Source organism: Polyodon spathula, chromosome 19 (genome assembly GCF_017654505.1).
Source record: "Polyodon spathula isolate WHYD16114869_AA chromosome 19, ASM1765450v1, whole genome shotgun sequence".
Taxonomy (NCBI): Eukaryota; Metazoa; Chordata; class Actinopteri; order Acipenseriformes; family Polyodontidae; genus Polyodon; species Polyodon spathula.
The window spans coordinates 11677616-11698752 of record NC_054552.1 but is presented as its reverse complement, the minus strand read 5'-3'; the positions used below and the strand labels follow the sequence as shown (position 1 = coordinate 11698752).

Here is a 21137-nt window from a genome sequence, read left to right as displayed (position 1 = left end):
TATCCGTCAATTCAAGGTGCTCCCCTTTGGGATTCCTACAGCCAGGGGTACTCACAATAGTGATAAAGTAACACATTCCCCAAGACAGGGACCTTGTGGTCTACAAGGAAATATCAATACAGCATACTCTCTATATTCTTGATGACTCAATTCTGTACACTCAGGAAGAGTGTATCCTAGTGTATTCCACATAGCAGTAGATGGCTACAAACCATCAGCTGTCGGGTCTCTTTAGATAGGGGCCAGGCCAACAGCACAGTTATTTCAGGAGTTTCTGAGCACCGACAGCAGTAATCTCCTTAGCAAGAGAAGCAAAACTACACCTGTCACACGAACTGGGGTGTCTCCTTTCTACCTTAAACTTTATCTTTCCATTTTCCCTCCACATTAACTCTCCTCTGGGAGCTGCAACAGCCGCGATTTTCAGGGACCACACTTATTGGAGGCTCGGTTAACACAACTAACACCTTCACTTAAGTCATTCTGACTTTCAGCAATCTGCTGTGTGCTGAAAACACTTTGCCTTGTTTTAAACAAATATATATATTAATCATTAGGGACAAAAACTTGAGCAGCGATCTTTTGTCTCCCGCAGTCCTTCGCTGTTAATATTAGCTGCCTGAAGATTGAAGGACACCTACTGAGGAACTAAGGCCTATCTGAACAAGTACAAACTCCTGCTTGCTCCAAAAAAAAACAAAAAAAAAAAACTTTTCAGGCCCTGTGGAAGGGTGGTGGGTAATTCACTGACACAGGAGACAGACAGGTGAATTTGGCAACACCGCACAGGTGCCCATTTTTCTTTCAGGGTGCTATTTTTCTTTTATCCCGCAGATGGCGCTGTGGGTCCGTGGTCTGATTTACCAACGATGGTAAACAGAACCACAGGCATACCAAGCGATGGTACACAATACCGGCGCCCTTGCAGGTGCTTCGAAACAATAATTCAAAACAGAAGGCACAAAGAAAACAGGGAAAATAAAACAGTAACAAAACTACAAAGAAAAGGTGCTGCACTTGATAGCTATATCCCAGTCGCCGCTACCTGTGCGACCCAGATCACCGTCCTACACTGCCGGCTAACTAACTTGCTCCGTTACAATACTCCGGGGTCTGCCCAAGGGTTCCCCGCTCTCACTGTCTCGCTCTGACACACTCAGTTTCGGTGTCGGTTTCTCCCGACTGGTTCTCGGTCCTCGACCAGCGCTTCCGCACTCTCGGCGCGTTTAAAGGGCAGACCTGAGGAAACAGCAGAGCATTTTTTTATAGGGCTAGTAATCTCCCAAGACTCGCCTCTCAGCCATTCAGAGAGGGGGAAAGTCCACACACCCACTTTCCCACCTACCCGTGTCACTGCCATGACTTGCAGGCGGTTGTTGGATGACTGCCGCTCTCTTCCTGCAGTACTGTGAACACGCCAGCAGAGTCAGCACAGATCTCCCCCTGCTACAGGCCCATACAGGCAAATAAAAATAAATTGTTCTCTGGTGTGATCCAAAATCTCTGTCTAAATTTCTTATAATACCTCAGCCATTTGTTTCACAAGGGTTGTCCCTACCCTTTCTCAGTGTTCACATTGCTGCAGTCTCTGCAGCAAAGCTACCTGGCTGAGAGTGTCATTGTAGGTTCCTGCCCTAGGGTGTCTAGAGTCTTTGGGGGAGTTATCACATAAGACTCCCCAAGGCAACACATCTTCCCTCAAGAAGGCCTTAGCCTGTATTCAATAACTTATGTTAACACGGTTCGGACCCTTTCTATGAGTAAGGTCATTTTTTAACTTGGAAAACAACATTTCTACTGACAGTGATCTCGGTAAAAAAAAAAAAAAAAAAGTTCAGAAAATCAGGGCAAAAATGTCTCCAAACAGGCAGTTTCAAATTGGATCGCATCCTCCATCAAGTTCTTTTGTAGCCTTGCAAATAAGCCATCTTAAGGTTCCATCAAAACCTATGGAGTAAGGTATGGTTACTATAGTGGCAAAACTAAAATCTGCCCAATACAGGCCATCTGCTACCTGGGCTGCCTCAGAGACCTTTATTGACATTATGACTTAAATTGGTCTTGCTCTCAGTCTACTTTATGCAATGTATATTATGCATGTCTTCCTTTACTAACATATAAACCAACCATCCTCTTGATCCTTCGGATAGTTCAGTTGGCGTGTGGAGTTCCCCATACCAGGTAATAAGACAAAGATTACCTGTAATATAGTTTCTTCATGGGATGATGAACGCCACACTCCCATATCCAACACACCTTACCCCTCTTTCCTTTACTGTTTTATTTTTTTAAATGTGGACATGGATAAGGATATGATGTGGGGTTTTATGGAGAAACACTGGCTTTCGCGCTGAAAATAATTATATCAATGATCTCTGGGTAGGAGGTCAGTTTGTTTCTCCTTACCAAACAACATGGAGGCTGTTTGTCATCCTGTGAAGAAACCATGTTCCAGGTAATCTTTGTCTTCCTTGGAGGGACCACCCTCTTCGAGAACAGGTTCAGTTCCTATTCAATTTATTGTTGTGTTAATAAAGATTCTGGTTTTACTGAGTACCAAAACGTGTCAGCTTACCTTCTTTTTAAGAAATGTTCCAGTAAGAGATAACATAGCTTACAGTAAGTTATGTCTTCAGCCTGCAGTAGATGTAAACATTATTCCACAATACATGTTTTAATTGAGACTCCTTCTGTGAAACTTTCTTCTCCTATTCCTGCCCATCCATCAGAATCCTTGCTGTTCCTAGATTACAGATAATCAGTTTTTTTTTTTTTTTTAATTTTTAGAGTAAACCAAATTAAATGGATTTACATATCTAAAATACTTAAAATATGGTATAAATAGGATATTTCATTTCAGACTATGTATTACTAATTTACGCTGGCCTACCGCTACTTCATGTTTTGAAGTTGTAGGATATTTGCGTTGACTTCACGTTACTTAGCTGTCCTATGAAAATTGCCTCATGAGCATATACTATAAAATGCATTTACTCCCTTAATTTAATTGGCACATGTACATATGTTTAGGTATATGCACCACAATAACAGTTGATTGTAAAATGTTCTTTAAGAAGTGTTCAAGAACAAAACTGTATTTTCACTTTCTTTTACTCTACTAAAATAGTCCCGGTGTTAATCACACATAGGTGGACTTCCTATATGTAAACCCATGTTCTTATTGGTGTGATAATACCGTAACACTGTTCAGAATGCTTCTAAAATTGTAACAAGAGCACATAGTTTGATATAACCCCTGTAATTGATTGTTTCTTTGGCACCTAGGGGAGGGTTAAGTATCCCAGAAGCTGAGGCAATTGCAGAGGCAGCCCCGGTACCTGACCTATTAGGAAGTATCCTGTCAGGACAGAGCATGCTACTCATGGATAGTTCTGACGTTTTGATCAACAGAGATGGCTCTTTGAAAGTCAAAAATCCTGGTAATGTGCAGTTTTTTGTTGTTGCATTTGTTTCATAGTTCCATAGATTTGTTCTTTTTTATGTAGTAACACTATATGCAGTTTTTATTTGAATCTTTGTGTAAAAATAACCTAAGCATTTAAATAAACTAAGCTTTTAAGGCTTCAGTTTTTAGTAATCTGAACCATGGTAAGAGTCTACACTTCTAAGTGCTACTTTAGTAAATAATAAAATGCTCTGTGGTAAAGCTGTCATTATTTTGGCTTTAACACTAAGAGGATATTTATTACGCTTAGTATATAGTGTTCCTTTTTTGTTTACAGTTGTTACTTCTTTAACTACATCTTTCAAGAGAAGTGGTTCTCGAGATGGAGAGACATCAACAGAAATTTACAGTGGACATTCATCTCTCTCAGGAAGAAGTGCCTTTAGCTCCAGTGGAGAAACTGAGATGTTAGACCTTAATGTTAATTCAAGACCACCTACGTCTAGCTTATTTGGTTCTATTGGTACTTTTGGCTCTCACTCCTTACCATCAACACCAAAACCGTCTTCCCAGCCAGAACATTTGTTCAATTCAAGGCCAACCACGTCAGTAACTGTATCTGTTAGGCCAACGACTTCAGTGACTCCAAGACCAAATATGACACACAGCATTGCAGATTCTCATAGTACTGCTCTTCAAACAGGAGGGAGCAGTATAAAAAATGCTAGTGCTCGAAGAGCAATGTCCACTGTGCAATCTTCTTCACAGAACACGAATGGTAACTCTGAATTGCATGCAAAAAGTAGCACAGGTGCCGTCAGAAGGAATCCTCCAAAACCTGTTTGGCTTGATGTGTCTGAACTTCCTAGAATACCAAAGATTAAACGAGACAATGCTGGAGACTCGCAGCCAAGTGGTAGCAGAAATAACGGCATACCTGATTCGTGCATGAACAGATTGATGGGTAATGGAGATGGTGATAAGAGAGCAGCCCAAGGATCATTAAGAGGTGATCAGAGCAAAAGACAAAGGCATGGTCCTGGAAGCTCTACATCTACCAATTACGGTGGCCATGCAAGGTCAGTGTCTTACAGTTCCCAGGGAAGTACAGGTTCTTCAACTGTGAGCTTTAGGATAAATACAAGTGGAAATTTGTGGCATTGTAGGAGACTTGCTAACACTGATGCTTTCAGTAACGCTAGTAAAGAAAAACGTAATTTATCCCCTTCACATTCAGAGAAAAAAGAAAAAAATATAAAAAATGAAATGTATGATCCTTTTGATCCCACTGGCTCTGATTCTAGTTCATCTGGTAGCATCTCTGATATATTTCAGAGCCCTTCCTCAGAAAGTGAAACTGCAAGCCATAGTGTTCAAGATTCAGTATCTCAGGAGCAAGAATTACAGACTACAAACTTATTAGCTTCCAGATACATTGATAATCCTGAAGAACTTCAAGTTAAAGAGATGGATTTGGAAGGAGGATCAGATTTAGAGGAACAGGATGTATTACCTTGCACTGATGCTTCTATGTCATCTGGAGATGGTGTAAAAAATGAACATGTCTGTCTGAGGTCAAGTAATGACCCTTTACCAGATGGAGGTAAGGGTGATACAAGTGACAAAGCCAATTTGACAGATGATGAGATATTTAGTAAAATATCAAGTAAAGTGCATCAAAAGGAAGCACATTCGCACTCACGATCCAGCTCAGCATCAAGTACTAGAAGTGAAAAGAAATTTAAGAAGAATAGGAAGAAGCCTGTTTGTGAAGAACGAAAGTCTATTGCAACTTCTAGGTTGGGCTCGCAATCTGCTCATAGCAAGACACAAAGTTGTAAATCTGAGGACAGAAGGACTTCTAAAGATTGTTCCAGATCTAGTAGTTCAGAGGCCACAAAGAAAGCATCGACCAAGGGTAAAAGTACGGAAAAAAAGACAAAGCGTTCCAGATCAAGGTCACAAGATAGGAGGAGCTCTAGGTCCCATTCAGCAAGTTCTTCATCTGGGGTCTCTGAAAGATGGAAGAAGAGGAGGAGATCAAGGTCAAAAGAAAGGAAGCATTCTCGCTCCAGCAGTCCTGAAAGAGCAGAAAAGAAAAAGCCTAAGCATGAAAGAAGCTATGAAAGAAATAACAGTAAAGAGAGGAGGTTAGGATTAAAGGACAGAAAACAAAGATCAAGATCAAGGTCTAGGGAGAGAAATAAAGGGAGGTCAAGGTCACAGTCCTCACCAAGACCTAAAGAGCAAGGAAGGTCAAGATCAAAAGAGAGAATGCAGAGGTCTAGATCACGATCCATAGAAAAGAAATGTGCAGACAGTGGAGATTTGTTGCTGTCTGTACAGAGGAAGGGAGAGAAAATCCTGCTAAAGGCAAGCAAGTCTTCTGAATCGTCTTTCAACAAAAAAGTTGGGACATCTTCGAGGGTGACTGTGAAAGATGAACCAGGCATCCCAAAATCTGCACCCCAAATCATGGAAAGTTGCATTAGTGATAGTGCTGGTCTCCAGTCAAAGGTTAAATCCGAGCTTGTGTGGTCTGAGGAAGCTATTTTACATGAGAACCAGGTCTCAAGTAAAATAAATGTTGACATTGTTTGCACTCACACTGTAACTAAAGACAAAACTAGCAAGTTAAAAATAGGTAGTGTAACCCAAGAAGCTTTCCAAAAACCAGAATCCTTTGGTAAAGTAAAGATTGAAGAAATAAAGTTGGAAGGCGATGTCCTCAATACCCTTGATTTCATAAAAAGTAATGAAGGGGAAGAAGCAAAATTGTCAAATTCCAGAGTAAACTCAGAGGAACTGGAGTTGAAAGTGAAGCAGGAAGCAGTCAAGCCTGACTCAGAACCATCTGCAGTGATTGCTGGCTCCAAATCCAAGGATCTTGTCAAGAGAGTGACCTGGAATCTGCAGGAAGTGGATCAGTCATCCTCTGAAAAGACTACAAGTAAGTTTAAAATAAAAAAGACATTTATAAGTGTTAAGAATATGTTGTTGTAGGAACAATTCAGTAATTGATCATTTAATATTTATCTGGGCTGATTTGTTCTCTTACCAACAATATTTAAATTGACGTGTTCTAAAGATCAAGGATTTACTATGAACACACATTCACGCGCAGACACAAGGAATGAGTAATCAATAGTAGTGTTTTATTAAGTACACAAATAATAAACAGAAATCTGAAAAGTTTTAAATTAAAATGGTATATAGATTAAGTATATGGCAAGTTTACTTTTAAATACATTCTTCATACAACAATATGAGTTAGATTACTTATAGTTACTTCATCAAGTTTCAGTAAAAGTTATTTCACACGCAAAGTGTGCAAACTAAATAATTAACAGTTCAATTCTACATGAATGTGTTAGAATTAATTAATTTAGTTCCATGAAAGGAAAATACAACTGGAATTGTACTCAACAGTTCCTTGAAGTTTAGACTTTTGGTCTGCTGGCTTGGAAACTCAATCTGTTGAAGTGTCCAGTATAAAACTCTCCTCTCCGCAACAAAGTCTTCAGTCCCACTTTGGATCAGACTTGTCAACAAAGCTTTCAATTCTCGATAGAATCAACAAACAGCTGCAACAAAGTCGATAATCCTTGGTATAGGATCCACAACAGCGCCTGTCCACTCTGTCCTCTTCGTTTAATTTTTTAGCTACGCAGGTAGTAGGACACAGTTTCTTTTGGATACTGTGGTTTTAGGTGTAGAGCAGACCGAGACTGGTTTATTCGTTAACAGTTGCTGTAAGTTTTACGGCAGTTTTCTAGCCAGACCTCAGTCTCGTTGCTTGTGGTCGTTGACTCGCTTGCAGCTTGCTTCCTTGTCTTGGATCCATTTCAGGTCCCGTCTTCATTCCGTTTTTAGGCAGAATCCCAGAGTTGCAGCACCTTGTTTAGCTTTAGTTTCGTTTCTACTGGGACATCGCTAGTTTATGGCTTCCTTGCGTCAAAACGATTGTTGTTGCACTTGTGCATTATCTATACATAATTCAACTGTCTGCTCAGCCTAATCAAGTTCAGGCGCCAGTCCTCTAATCAGTAGGACATTATGTCTGCAAACCAGAGGCCCCCTTCTCAAGACACAGCAGTTTGCCCTGTTTCTCAAGCCACACAGTTTCATTAATGAATCCAGTTACGTTTCTAATACCTTTTCATGTGTTATCATATTCAGGGAATATGTCCTACATTATGTTTGCAAAGCATGCACATAACCTTCTTATAACTCTAAGTCGGATACGCAAAATCTAATGAATATATTTAGAAAAAAAGAAACTGTGGATAGATCTATAAATTTATTTTATAATCTATTAAATATGTATTGCTATGTACTTCTTGGTTTTGCAGCTATTTAGTCTCTGTTCTTGCAACTGCGGTTAACTGTTTTTCCAAATCAAACTCGGTAGGCTTAAGCATTTCTTTTTCTAGTATTGGCGTGTGAGGGGAAAGCAACTCCTTTTTTTTGTTCTTCTAGAAATTCCTCTCTATAAAATGCAACGAAGAAGCAAGGAAGGTACCTGGAAGGCACCGGATCCCAGCCAGACGTTGAATCAGGTGCAGTTAAATGAACATCCTCCAACCAATTACATGGTTCCTGAACCAATATTTTCCGGTGTTGATCCTTCACAGGTTGGTGCCTGCACCCAGATTTGTCAAAAGCATCATGGATGATCTCAACTTATCTTTTTTGTAACTGCCCAGTAACCGTGCCCATTTATACCTTCTATTTATAAAATGTTTAATTGCCATTGATTTTTAATTGCCAGTTACAATGTCTCATAAAAAAAAAAAAAACATAAACATTTTCTCTATGCATTTTCCTTATTATTTTTGCTGCTGTTCTTTTTGTTTTTGCCTTTTTTCTTTTTTTTTTTAAACTGTGATTCAAGTGAAACTCATAGAGCCTGTCACAAAATTACAAGTTTGATATGCCCCATATTCTCTTAGTGTGGTTTATTTTTATTGGTTGTCGGATCTTGAAAGCAACTTAGTGTCGTGGTAACAAAACAACAAAGTCTTCTACAAAGTCTAAGTAAAGTCTTATCTGGAAAATAAATTCATCAACAGAAAAGTGATTTCTGAAAATGTTGTTCTGTTAATGATAACTAAGAAAAGGTTTATAGTAGGGATGGGCATGCTGTAAATGTTTATTTGACTAATCGATTAGAAAATTGTTAATCATTTAGAAAATTACAAATCGTGTAATCTGTCTTGTATTGCAGTAACTATTAGCCATTCTGAGCCTGCCGCTGCAGCCCAGCTTACTCACTATATAACAGATAATTACCTGATGCAGGTAAGAGTGGTACCACAAGTATGCCAGTTCGACAGATGTTGAGATATTTAGCTAAATCTCAAGTAAAGTACATTAAAAGGAAGTACATTCGCACTCACGATCCAGCTCAACATCAAGTACTGGAAATGAAAAGAAATTTAAGAAGAATGGGAAGAAGTCCGTCTGTGAAGAACAAGTCTAGTTCACCTTCTAGGTTGGGCTTGCAAACTGCTCATAGCATGAACCAAAGTTGTAAATCTGGGGACAGAAGGACTTCTAAAGACTGTTCCAGATCTGGTAGTTCAGAGGCCACAAAGAAAGAATTGACCAAGGGCAAAAGTAAGGGGAAAAAAAGACAAAACTTTTCAGATCAAGGTCACAAGGTAGGTGTTCAGCAAGTTCTTCATCCAGGGTCTCTGAGAGGTAGAAGATGAGGAAGTCAAGGTCAAAAGAAAGGAGGCATTCTTGCTCTAGCAGTCCTGAAAGTGCAGAAAAGAAAAAGCATAAGCATGAAAAAAGCTATGAAAGATATAATAGTAAAGGGAGGGGGTCAAAATTAAAGGACAGAAAACAAAGGAGATCCAGGTCAGGATCAAGGTCTAGGGAGAGAAGGAAAGGGGGGGTCAAGGTCATAATCCCCACCAAGATCTAAAGAGAGAAGGCAGAGCTGCTGACAGGAAAAAACAGACGTTCTTAAAAGTGCAGGGTGATAACAATACTGTAGATATGTGTAACTGATGTGGTTGGAATGCAGCATTGCACGTATTAAAACTAAATTTAATTAATACAAGACGACAAAATAGAGTTAGTTTACAAAAAGAGATAACATACAATCCAGTATTGTCGACAGCCACGGTATCATTATTCATACTTCCACCACTGTGGTTAACATTAATAAACAAGCCGATACCAAACGGAACAAATCAGCCAATAAACTTTTAAAATATTCAATCTCAGAGGGAGTCGTTATACTACCTAGTAGTTGCTTTATTAATGTCGGCGGCACTGTAAATTAACAATGTCAGGTGTATCAGTATGTTTAAAACATCACAATGTGGTACCGCACATGTATTATACAAAAAAAATCAGTGCAAATTATTACAAAACAAAGCACTGTAATACGTATTTGGCAATTTGCTAAATAGCATTTTAAAAAGCACTTACCTTTTTTTCTCTGTCTGTGCCAAAGTAATCAGATTTTTGCACTGTGCATGTTAACCCAAGAAAGCGTGCACACAAACTGGCAGTTGGCGAAAAAAATCATGTTTCAGCACAGAAAATAAACACACTGCTATTTGTTTATTATTATTATTATTATTATTATTATTATTATTATTATTATTATTATTATTATTATTAATAATAATAATAATAATAATAATAATAATAATACATAAATAAAACAGGACAGCATCTTATTGTTTATTTACTTTTTTTTGGAAATGTTTTTTTTGGAAGTATTAAAGTATTAAACATGTGTTCATAACAAACTGTGTTATAGCATAGCCATGGTTCATTTTCATAAATGGGACTTAATTGAATAAAGGTAGCTTGTTTCTCTTTGAAATGTGATAGATTTGCTGTTTGTGGCATTGGCGGGTGGTGTTTGATGAAAGTTTATAATAACTGACTTCTGATTAGGTGTAATTCTTTTCAGAGACTGATAGGGGCAGCAGCATGTAGTTATTGGTGTTTGGTTACACATGTGGGAGAGTGTTATTCAAGGATAAATAAATATGTGACTGAAACTTGACTGCAGCAAGCTGTGATTTATAGATAAATGAAAATGAAAGTTGAGGTTGAAGCAGCAGTAATATAGAATGTTGATTGCTTGAAAGTTACACTTCATTGCTGTTTCAGTGTAATTATGAATTCATGCACTGTCAGATGTTTTTTCTCTTTTCTCTGTTAACAGAAACACACATTAAATGTCACTCACATGCAAAATTAGATCTTTTGATTTGTATAATGCCTATTACTTAGCTCTGCAAACACCACTGACTGTCTGCCTGTGGCATAAATGTCCTTTCACAGTAAGCGCTTTACATTGAAGTGAGCTTAGCGTACATTTTTTAGAATAAATGTACATCTTTGTGGAGGTCATTTAGTGTAAAATGTGCGCTGAATTAATATACTAATAGAAACATTCTGATTGTGAGTGGTTGTTTCTGAAACAGCTGTAACACTGTACCTTAAAAAAAAGAAACAAACCAGAGTTGAAAGGTCACAGCACAGGCAGAAAGATAGAAGACAGCAAAAATGATAAAAAACAGAGAAACCTCTTGTTTTATCTACAGATATTCATGATTATCGTGAAAATGTACAGCCAAAAATCGATAACAGAAAAATGCATTTTTGTCCAGCATTACTGTATAAGAACATTTCAAGCAGCATTAATTATGTGAACATAAACAACGTGGATTTTTATTTGTATTTAAATGATAAAAAAATGATTACTGTTCTACATTACGTATTTTTAAAGTACATGTGAATGTTTCATTTCATTTATATGGATTACCTGTAATAGGATTTTCAGTCAAATGTAAACTAGTAGTTATGGTGACGGTCACCAGTTAATTATGCTAATTATTACTATCAAATGTTCAAACCTTAGTTCGGTAATGTGTTCTGAACCTTTGAAGGTCAAAATGTACCTTTCATTACAGCCCTACTGTCTTCTGACTTAATGATGGTGAAAACTAATAACTGTACTCGTAAATGCTTTATTCTGTTATTTAAATCAAATTAAAAGCAGTGTCAGTGCCTTCATTTACCTAGTCACATCCCTATTGTGTTGTATCTTATTTCTCTCATTTTCCATCAACAGGATTCTTCCCAAACCATGCCCCTGGCCCCTACAGTTCCTCCAGATTCATCCTCCTGTGCCCCAATCAGCCCTTCCCAAGTTAGTTCTGTTGCTGGACAGACCTTCCCACCAGAATTGAATGTACAAGCTGGTGTGTTACAGCTTGGATTGAAAACACCAACAGGAAAAGAGGAAGCGAAAATTAGCAAAAGCAGACATGCAACCGACAAGGCAAATAATGAAGAAGTAAGAACAGATGGGAATTCAGCTTTACTGATTTACACAATTACATCCATTATTGAGAAGTTCATTTGAGGCTACAAGGGAGCATTGATAGGATGTTGTTTTCTTATTAGGCTGAAATAAGGTCTTTCTTCACACCTGGTGAATGACCTCTTGCCCAGTCAAAAACTAGAGTCATACACATACAGAGCCCAGATACTTTATTAGAAACACCCGTCAGTGTGGTTGGTTCCCCATTCAACCAGATTAAAAAAATGCAGAGATATAGATTCAATATCTATTGTGGCAGGGATGCTTTCATTTGTGGGATCTAATAAATGTTATGCTCCAGCTCATCTCACAGCTACTCGATTTGAGGGGTTTATGTTCAAACCACTTCACTTATGAATAATTGAATAGTTTGAAACAAACCTTAATAAGAATTCTCCAGCAGTGGCCTGTTTCACAAAGTGCTTCTAAACTAGTTAGCATCCTTCTATCAGTTTCATGTTTTACAGGTATCAGTAACTTTAGAAGGACCTGCTAAATATCTACCGGCTTTCCAGAGACTGTTCTGTTGTTGTTAAATTCTAAGCCTGCAAGCCCATTGGAGGTCTTCTAGTGGCTACCAGAGAGTGGACAAAGCTAAATAAATACCATGTTACACTAACGGTGACAGCAAACCTGTGATCATGGGTTTGACAGAAATTTCCTAAGGGGAAAAAAAAAGAATATTGAATAGATCTTGAGAATAGAGATCTTGAATAGCAAACAATGAGAAGCCACGTTGTATTAACCGAAATGTTTGTAACTTTGGCATTTTATGCATCTGGCGAATTTCAAAGAAATGTTGGTGATTTACATTTTATTAGTAAGGCAACAGCATCACAAATTATTTCCTGTGTTTCCCGCAGCCTTGCCAAGAGACGAATTCTTAGTCCTTGTGTCTAAGTAACTTTGGAGGAGCCCTCTGTTATTACCTGCAGCATGTCTGTGAGCTGGTTGTTTCAGTAACTGTACAATATTTGTATTGACGTGCCTTTTGAAGAATATGACGTTAGGTTGTTCATATAAAATGTAGACAAGTGTTTTATTGCTGGAGAACAACAAGATGGAGTAAAAATAAGACAGGAATTAATTAAAAGTTTCAAATAATAATAATAATAATAATAATAATAATAATAATAATGCATTCTCTCTTTATCTACACTTTTAAGCATAACCAACGCTTGTATGTATCCGTAACATAGTTTGAAATGCATGGTATTTCTATACCGTGCCTATATTTGCATTATTTCAAACAAGACATGAAAGTATGATTTGTTTTTGCTAGATTTTTTTATTAAGTCATATTGTAAACTTTGTTTTGTTAAATATCTAAATAAACTCACACACAGTTAAAATACATGACACCCTTTTCAACTGAACATTTCATTGACAGTCACCACTAGATTTTTGAATGTTATAGTTTCTGAAATCTTTTTTAGTTTTTTGTCCGTTCGGAGAAGTGTACTTATCAACATGTATTGGTTTAGATGTTCCGCATGCAAGTACAGTTACCATGGTAATTATCATTCGCATCACCTACTGCGGAGTCATACTAGCAAGCTGGACAATAGAAGATCTTCTAGACTACTGCTAAATCTTGATTTAATAGCCACCTAGCTTCTAACTTCAGAAGCACTTTGTGAAACAGACCCCAGAATTCTAAGATGGAAGAAACCAAGTAAACAAACATTTCATCTAGTGCCGTGTTCAGTGTACTAGTTAATACCTGTATAAAAGTTTGGGCACGGTAGCACCTCCTGGTTGCTGGTGGTTCCTAACTGATTGATTTTTATTTAGTTGTTTTTATATTTGAAAATGTACAGTATTTACCGGATATAAAGGATGTGTAGAATTAGACCTGAAACAAAGCTGTTGTTTCTTGTTAATTATTTGGTGAGGAAAAACCTCTTTTTTATGTACATTTTCCTTCATTTCAGTACATGAAGAAACTTCACATGCAGGAGAGGGCAGTGGAGGAAGTTAAACTTGCAATAAAACCCTTTTACCAGAAAAGGGACATCACCAAGGAGGAATATAAGGACATTCTGCGAAAAGCTGTCCAGAAGGTAAGGATATTGTCTAAGGTAGCCCTGAAAATACTACATTGTTGAAAAAATATCCATAAATATAAGTTCCTATTATATCACTTTATTAAGTAATATAAGCTTAATTCCTAAGATAGTACTCTATGTATTTTGTTAGTGTTACATTTTATACATATTTTTTACAGCCTCTCTTGTTTTTTGTCATTAATGTAGGAAAAGTAGCTATTTACAGTCATCAGGGAATAAACATCAACCCTTAATATCAATATTTGTAATGTAGTTAAAGCAGTGTTGACCAGAACAGATTTGACTTATCTGTTTCCCTACAAATAACTATTTTAAGTCCAGCAGATTCTGGAGAAAACTTAATTTGGGAAAGCAATCTACACACAGATTTCATGAAACAATATGCAAGCTGGATTACTTGGTATTTGTTTTGTTTGTTGTGCTTAGGTTTGTCACAGCAAAAGTGGAGAAATCAACCCAGTCAAAGTTTCAAATTTAGTCAAGGCATATGTCGACAAGTACAAGCATGCAAGAAAACACAACGAGGAGTCTATGGGATCAAGTTAACGAATTGAAACAAACCATGAAGCACTGGACTCTTGAAGGCCAATTCCACTCCAAAGGAAGCAGTTTTTTAAATGTTGTTAACGCAGACGTTTATGGACGTTCATGTTCTGTTCTACTAACATTAAAGATGAAGAGCACTGAAAATGCGTTTTAATGTTTGAAACAGGACTTACCCTTTTTACGGCTATTTTACACATGTATTTTCACAGATTACACCAGGCAAGTAAAAACGTGAAAAGCATGTTCAAGGTCTATCAGCCTTCCCAGGGTGCATTTATACTGTTGTTTTTGCTTGTTTTTCAGATGCTTATTGTGATGTTCACAACAGCATTAGGTCAGCGAAGAGTACCAGTAGTTAATGTCCTCCCTTATTAATAGCAGAAGCTGTTATTCCTCTAAATTAAATTCAATTGTACCATTAATTTCTGTATTCCTGAAAACTGTGTGGGCAGATCATATTAGAAGATAGGTAATTTATGAACAGAAACCAATTTGTAATAACGGCCGTGACATACATCTGTCTTGGGTCGAGCCCATCTTGTGCCACCACTTGTCAAGATTGTCTTTTGGTGCTATTTTCCAGTCTATTTTTTTCACTGAAGGGGATGGATTCTTCATGTTTGAATATTCTTTAAAAGGTCATATCTGGATGTTAATTCTTGTATAATACAGGAATGTATAAATCATCTATTCTGTCCAAAGTGACTCTTCTATTAAAAGCATGGCTATTTGGAGTGAACACTAAGTGCAAGCCTATTTTAATCGCCGATCTTGGCTGGGAGCACTGCACAGGGTGCGGGTAGAAAAAAGGGTGTATGTACTTTACATTTTGATACACCTGGTAAATACACAAAATGTTATAAAATAATAGTTTCATTATCTTTGTCATAGCTGCAGCCTACAAATATCTCTAGAAGGTACAACACTATATAAAGCAATCCGGAGTAAATACCCATACATTTACAGTGCACATACTGCATTTCACTGTAAGGGATTGCATAGTCTCAATTGTGCAGTTATAAAAGAATCACATGTTATAGCGAACATTTATTTTCATTTTAAAATATTATATCTAGTACTACATTCGACTAAAGAGAGTTCTCTTTCCACTTGTTACTTTCAGGATATAAGTTACACTTACACTTGTCATTTCAACTGAGCGGTGTCTTTTTGCGACAGTTTTACTCTTCCAGGTGCAATGACCATGGAAGTGCAACACTGTTTGAAAGCACGGTTTTCATCTACGTACAAGATGGTAAAGAGGGCTGTACTTTAATTGTATTTTTTTTTTACTTTTCAAAGAAGAAAATATATTATAATGGTAGAGAAGTGGTTCCCTTTCAAGCATGAAATGTAACCATTACCGTATGGGTATTTACTGCCTAAAGAACCCGAAACATGAATAAGATATATCAAAGCTGCTCACCAAGCCTGTAACACAGTCGTGGCCCACCCCCGAGAGTACAAAAGCAGTGCAGTCACAGACCTCTGTGCCATTTTTTCTTTCAAGACTGACCTGATGGATGAGCCTTGTTCAGATAAATACTTACCTCTATCTGCTATAAATTTTGCATTTATTGTGTTTTTACACGAAATTGATGTGATGTTAAAATAATTGCTGTAATAGTTTTCACTAATTACACGAATTTGTTCATTACAGCCTGTTGCTTGTTATGTCCCAATGCGGCCTTGTGCCCCAGATGAATGTGACCCATTACCAACCAATGCTCATGCCCTCGGTCTAGTACCAAACCGGTCTTGTTTGGATTTTGACCTGCCTGGTTGCTCTCTAAGGAGATTGAGGCAGCACCTGCACATCTGTATACTGTACACTGCATTGCTTGCTTGTTGCATAATGCCTGGGTTTTATCCCTGCAAGACATGCAAGGCCAGTCTGCTTGTTGAGGACAAGCACGACAGATGCTCTTCCTGCCTGGTGCCAGAGCATGCCAAGGAGGCACTGGTAAACCGCAGTTTCTGCAAGTTTTGTGCACGTTTCTCTGAGTGCATGTTGGAGAAATGTCTCCCACAGCTCTACATAGTGTTCTGCATCCCTTATTCCTGCACAGTGCTCTTCCCCACCACCCTCTGTTAGAGAGGTGGCTGCATTCTCACCCCATGACTGTACTAAGGGAGAACGGGCAACGCACCTGGGAAAGTAACCCACGCAGCGAACTGTCTTCATGGTCTTCCTCTGATTCTTCTCCCCCGAGGAAGTAGAAGAAGCAGAAGCCTCAAGCCAAACCACAAGCCATGCAGCAGCCCTAGGAGATTGGTGTCACAGGGCCCCTTTGGAGTCATCTAGAGTATTGATGTCAGTACACCACAGGCAACTGGGTGCTTACTGCTGTTCAGACCAGTTACTCATTGGTCTATAATCCCGCTCCCTTCAACCTGTATCCTAGTCAAAGGAGGCTCAAAATGTTGATGCTATTGTAGTCAATCAGACCAGGTGACTGGTTAACCACGGTGGACCTCAAAAATGCCTATTTCCACATCCCCATAAAACAAGCACACAGGAAGTATCTGTTTTTCACTTTTCAGGTACAAGTTCTGTGTCTTAACATTTTGCCTTTCGCTAGCTTCCCGTGCCTTCTTGAAGTAAATGGAAATTGTCCTGGCTCCTTTGAGACTCAAAGGCATCAGAGTGTTATTATCTGGACAACTGGCTCATTTGCAACACATGCAGAGGCCCACACAGAATTTGTCACCAGCAACCTTCAACAGTTGGGCCTTACCATGAATCATGTGAAGAGCCAGCTCACGCCTTCTCAGACAGCCTCCTATCTCTAGTGTGCTTGAACTCCAGGTCTCCAGAGAATAGCTGCCTGTTTAAAGCTCTTTCAGCTCAACAGAGTGCTCACGGTAGTGATGTTTCAGAGACTTCTGGGCTTGATGACAGCAGCTTCCCAGACCCTACCATTGGGGCTCCTGCACATGCGCCCTCTACAGGCTTGGTTCAACAGCAGGGTTTTTCATCCCGCGCTGAACTGTGGGCGCTTACTGACAGTGTCTCGTCTAAAGGCTTGTGGAAACAGCCTGCCCATCTACGCCTTGGTGTAGCGCTGGGCAGTGTCATCAGAAGGGAGGTCGTCACCATGGATGCATCCAGCCTGTGCTGGGCGCTGGGTGGAATGGTAGGGGGCGCAAGGTGTGTAGAACCCCCCCCCTGGCAGGGTCTTCACATCAGTGTTTGAGCTGGAGGCAGTTTACCTGATCTTTGTAGAATTTTTTGCAGGAGGTTCGAAGAAGACATGTGCTTGTCCGTACAAACAACACAACAGTGGTGGCTTACATCATCCACCAGGGTGGCCTCAGGTCTCCCACTGTCTATCGCATGGCTCATGACTTTTGCTCAAGGCACACGAGAACCTCCTCTCATTGCAGGCAGTACATCTGCCTGGGGTAACAAACTGGGGGCGAAACCCATCTCTGTGGGAGTTCCCATCACCTGAGAATAGAGGCTTAACCCAAGGTGGTGAGCCTCATTTGGGAGAGATACGGGAGAGCAGAGATAGATCTATTTGACTCCCAGGTATTGACCCACTGTCCCCTCTGGTTCTCTATAAAAAAAAAAAAGGAGGCAGGGACCTGCTGGCGATAGATACCTTGGCACACTAGTGGCCGAGGCAACTGGTATATGCTTTCCCACCAATCGCCATGCTCCTACTGTGTCTAGAGAAAATTAGACAAAACAGGGCCAAGGTGCTCTTAGTAGCCCAGCACCTTTTTTGGCCCAAGAAACTCTGGTTTTCAGCCCTGATGCAGCTTCTGAGCAGCGAGCTCTGGAAACTACCCAAACACCGCAACCTGCTCAGTCAGGTGCAGGGGACCTTATGGCATTCTGACCCATCGAGCCTGCAGCTCTGGGTCTGGTGTCTAAACGGCTGCATTTGAGGTGCCTTGGTCTGTCCAACAGGGTTATTGACACCCTGAAAAATGCCAGAACAGAATCCACGCGATCCCAGTACGGGTACAAGTGGGGCATCTTTCATATGTGATGCCTGCCTTTGGGGTTCAACCACACAACCTGTCCCATGGCAGTTATACTACAATTTTTGCAGGACATGTTTGATGAGGGGAATTCCCCCTCTACATTGAAGGTCTATGTGGCAGCTATTTCAGCTTGCCATGTCAAAATTGACTGTCTCCCCATGACCAATTTCTGAAAGGTGCTTTGGTCACCTATGAAGGATATTGTTCCTCACTGGAGGCTAAACACTCCTCACTGATGCACTCATGAAGCCTCCATTTGAGCCCTTGCACTCAGCTGAGCTGAAATTTGCTCGCAATCACCTCCACAAGGGAGCTGAGTGAGATGCAGGCATTTTCAATTGCGAAAGCTTGCTTACTTTTTGCAGAAGCCAGGACAAAGGCTACGCTCCATAACAATTTTTTGATGACTATCGGCATTTCATGTCAACCAGTCTGTGGAATTGATTGCTTTTTATCCACCTCCTTTCCACTCTGACAGGGAGTGACAGCTCCATACACTTTGCCCAGTGCAGGCTGTGGCATACTACATTGACAGGGTGAAAAGTTGGGTGCATCCAATGCAGCAGTGTGGACTACTCCCCGTACCTTCAATAAGTTCTACTAAATGTCTAAATGTTGTGGATCCTCAAAAAACTGGTTTTGGAACTAGTGTTAAGGGAGGCTTTTTAGTCGACCATTACAACACAGGCATAGAGGTAAGTTTCTCCCTCAGTTTTAGCCCTAGGTACTTGTTACTGGGGTTCCGAATGGTAATGCACATGGCAGTGGCAATCTTGCCCTTGCAATGGCTTGGGTATACTGACCCATTTGGTAATGGCTACGTTTTGTACTTGAAAGGGAACGTTAGGTTATTATCATAACCCAGGTTCCATGAAATAGATATGTAACCATTAACCTTCGAGGTCACTGTGTCCATGATTGCAGCAGGCGCAAATGATGCTGAGGTCTGTGAGTGCTATCATTTTGTGCCCTCGGGGACGGGCCATAACTGCGTCACAGGCTCTACAAGCAGCTTTTACGTATTTTATTCAGATTTCACGTCTTTAGGAGGTAAATACCCATTTGGTAATGGTTACATTTCTATTTCAGAGAACTAGGGTTATGATAATAAGCATAGGAAAGTAGTTTTCTAATGGAAGAATGGTTTTAATAGTAATGATTGTTGTGATTACAGAAAGTCTTATATGAATGGTATTTTATAGTGTAGCTAACTGGCCTAAGTTTGCTATTATTTAAAGTTTTTTGTGTTTCTATGTGTTCAACTTTGTAATTTTATTTTATTATAACTTTGTATCTTCCAAAGATAGGAAGCATTGAATCTCTGTTGTACTGAGCCTTAGTAATAGCTGGCCCTAATAGAACAGTGTTCCTCAAAGTGGTGCTCGCAGGCAAATTCGTGCCCGCGAAGCCAGGCCATCATGCCTGCGGCAGCTGTTCTTAAGTTATGTGTCGTGAACACATTTCTAGCGAGTTGTAGCGTCGGAAAATAAATAAAGCTTTAAATACGTTTTCCAACAAAAGTGTCGCAGCAGTCTTTTGACAGTGCTGCTCGCTTATGCTGTGCTTGTAGGAACTCAACATATTTTTTTTTTTCCTCAAGGGCCTCTGCGGTATAATCAACCAATTGAATATCTGCATTTTCTCTGCGGTAGCCCAATAATAAGTTAGCTGGGTGGGACATAAACTGTGTCTGTTTCAGTTTCAGGTACTGACAGTAAGTTTAACCAATAAGAGAGCCAAAAAGTTTTATGCGGCTGTCCAATCAAAAGCAAGCAAAGGCCATTCACGGTATTCTGCTTGAAAACTGAAGGCGAGTGAGTAACCAATGGGAAAGTGAAAGATCTGACAGCTGTCCAATCATTCATGAGGAGAGGTGGGATGTTAATACGCCAAGCGAGCACTTTCGTCGACTGTTATTGAGAAAAATAATACATTTCAGTATTTAGAATTAATTTTATCTCTCTCCCTCTCTATATATATATATATTTTTAATTTCACCAGACAAGGGAAACACCGTAGTAGGTTTTGTTACGAATCCACTTTCTCTGAATAATTGTACTGGAGATGAGCGATGTTTAGAGTAGTGTTGACAAATTTGCCAAATTGAGACAAAGCGAGACGCTATATATCCTCTTTTATTTTAGTTTATTCATGGTTATCTGTTTAAATATGCTATTTAAAAATATTAGCATTGTGTATTTTATATAAATTATTTAAAAGAATAAGTGCAGCTTACTCACTTACGCACAGTTACTGCCTTGGCCTTATCAGAGTGAGCCAAAAATAACTCCCTCTAAAAAATATATATATATATATATATATATATATATATATATATATATATATATATATATATATATATATATATATATATATAATTACTGTATATGTTGTGGGAAGGCAGTGTTTAAAATAAGAACCAATGCAATAGTCAGCATGCCCGCAAACAGCCAAGTAAGATCAATTTATTCCCGTGCCCCTGTAATAGAGGGATTCATTTTGAAAGATAGCTTATTAAGCGGGATTAATGTGAAGCTAGTCACAAACTTCACAGAATCTGAATGTTTTTACCTCTGTAAATATTGGTGTGAATATTTTGGGTAAAGAATGTGAACAATATGATTTGCGCTTTTGTTTCAGAAGGAGTTATGATTCTTAAGACCATCAATGCACCTGGCTATGTTTGTGTAATGTTTCAATCTAAAATTCTTATTTTTAGCCTGCAGAGGGCGCTGTTGTCTGTGGCTTGAGTACCAGCAAT

At 39.1% G+C, this 21137-nt stretch overlaps 1 protein-coding gene across 4 annotated transcripts in view; it reads left to right on the top strand.

The window, feature by feature from the left end:
* Nucleotides 1–15429, top strand: part of phrf1 (PHD and ring finger domains 1) — a 47302-nt gene extending 31873 nt beyond the window's left edge. For 2 of the 4 annotated variants that reach the window (XM_041218507.1, XM_041218506.1), the window contains exons 13-18: nt 3286–3440; nt 3744–6356; nt 7886–8040; nt 11514–11738; nt 13700–13828; nt 14261–15429. In XM_041218507.1, coding sequence (XP_041074441.1) covers nt 3286–3440; nt 3744–6356; nt 7886–8040; nt 11514–11738; nt 13700–13828; nt 14261–14380 — 3397 coding nt within the window. In that variant the 3' untranslated portion in view covers nt 14381–15429. The remainder of the gene's footprint in view (nt 1–3285; nt 3441–3743; nt 6357–7885; nt 8041–11513; nt 11739–13699; nt 13829–14260) is intronic. The other 2 variants (XM_041218505.1, XM_041218508.1) reach the window with 2 other exon arrangements.
* The last annotated feature ends 5708 nt before the right edge of the window (nt 15430–21137 follow it).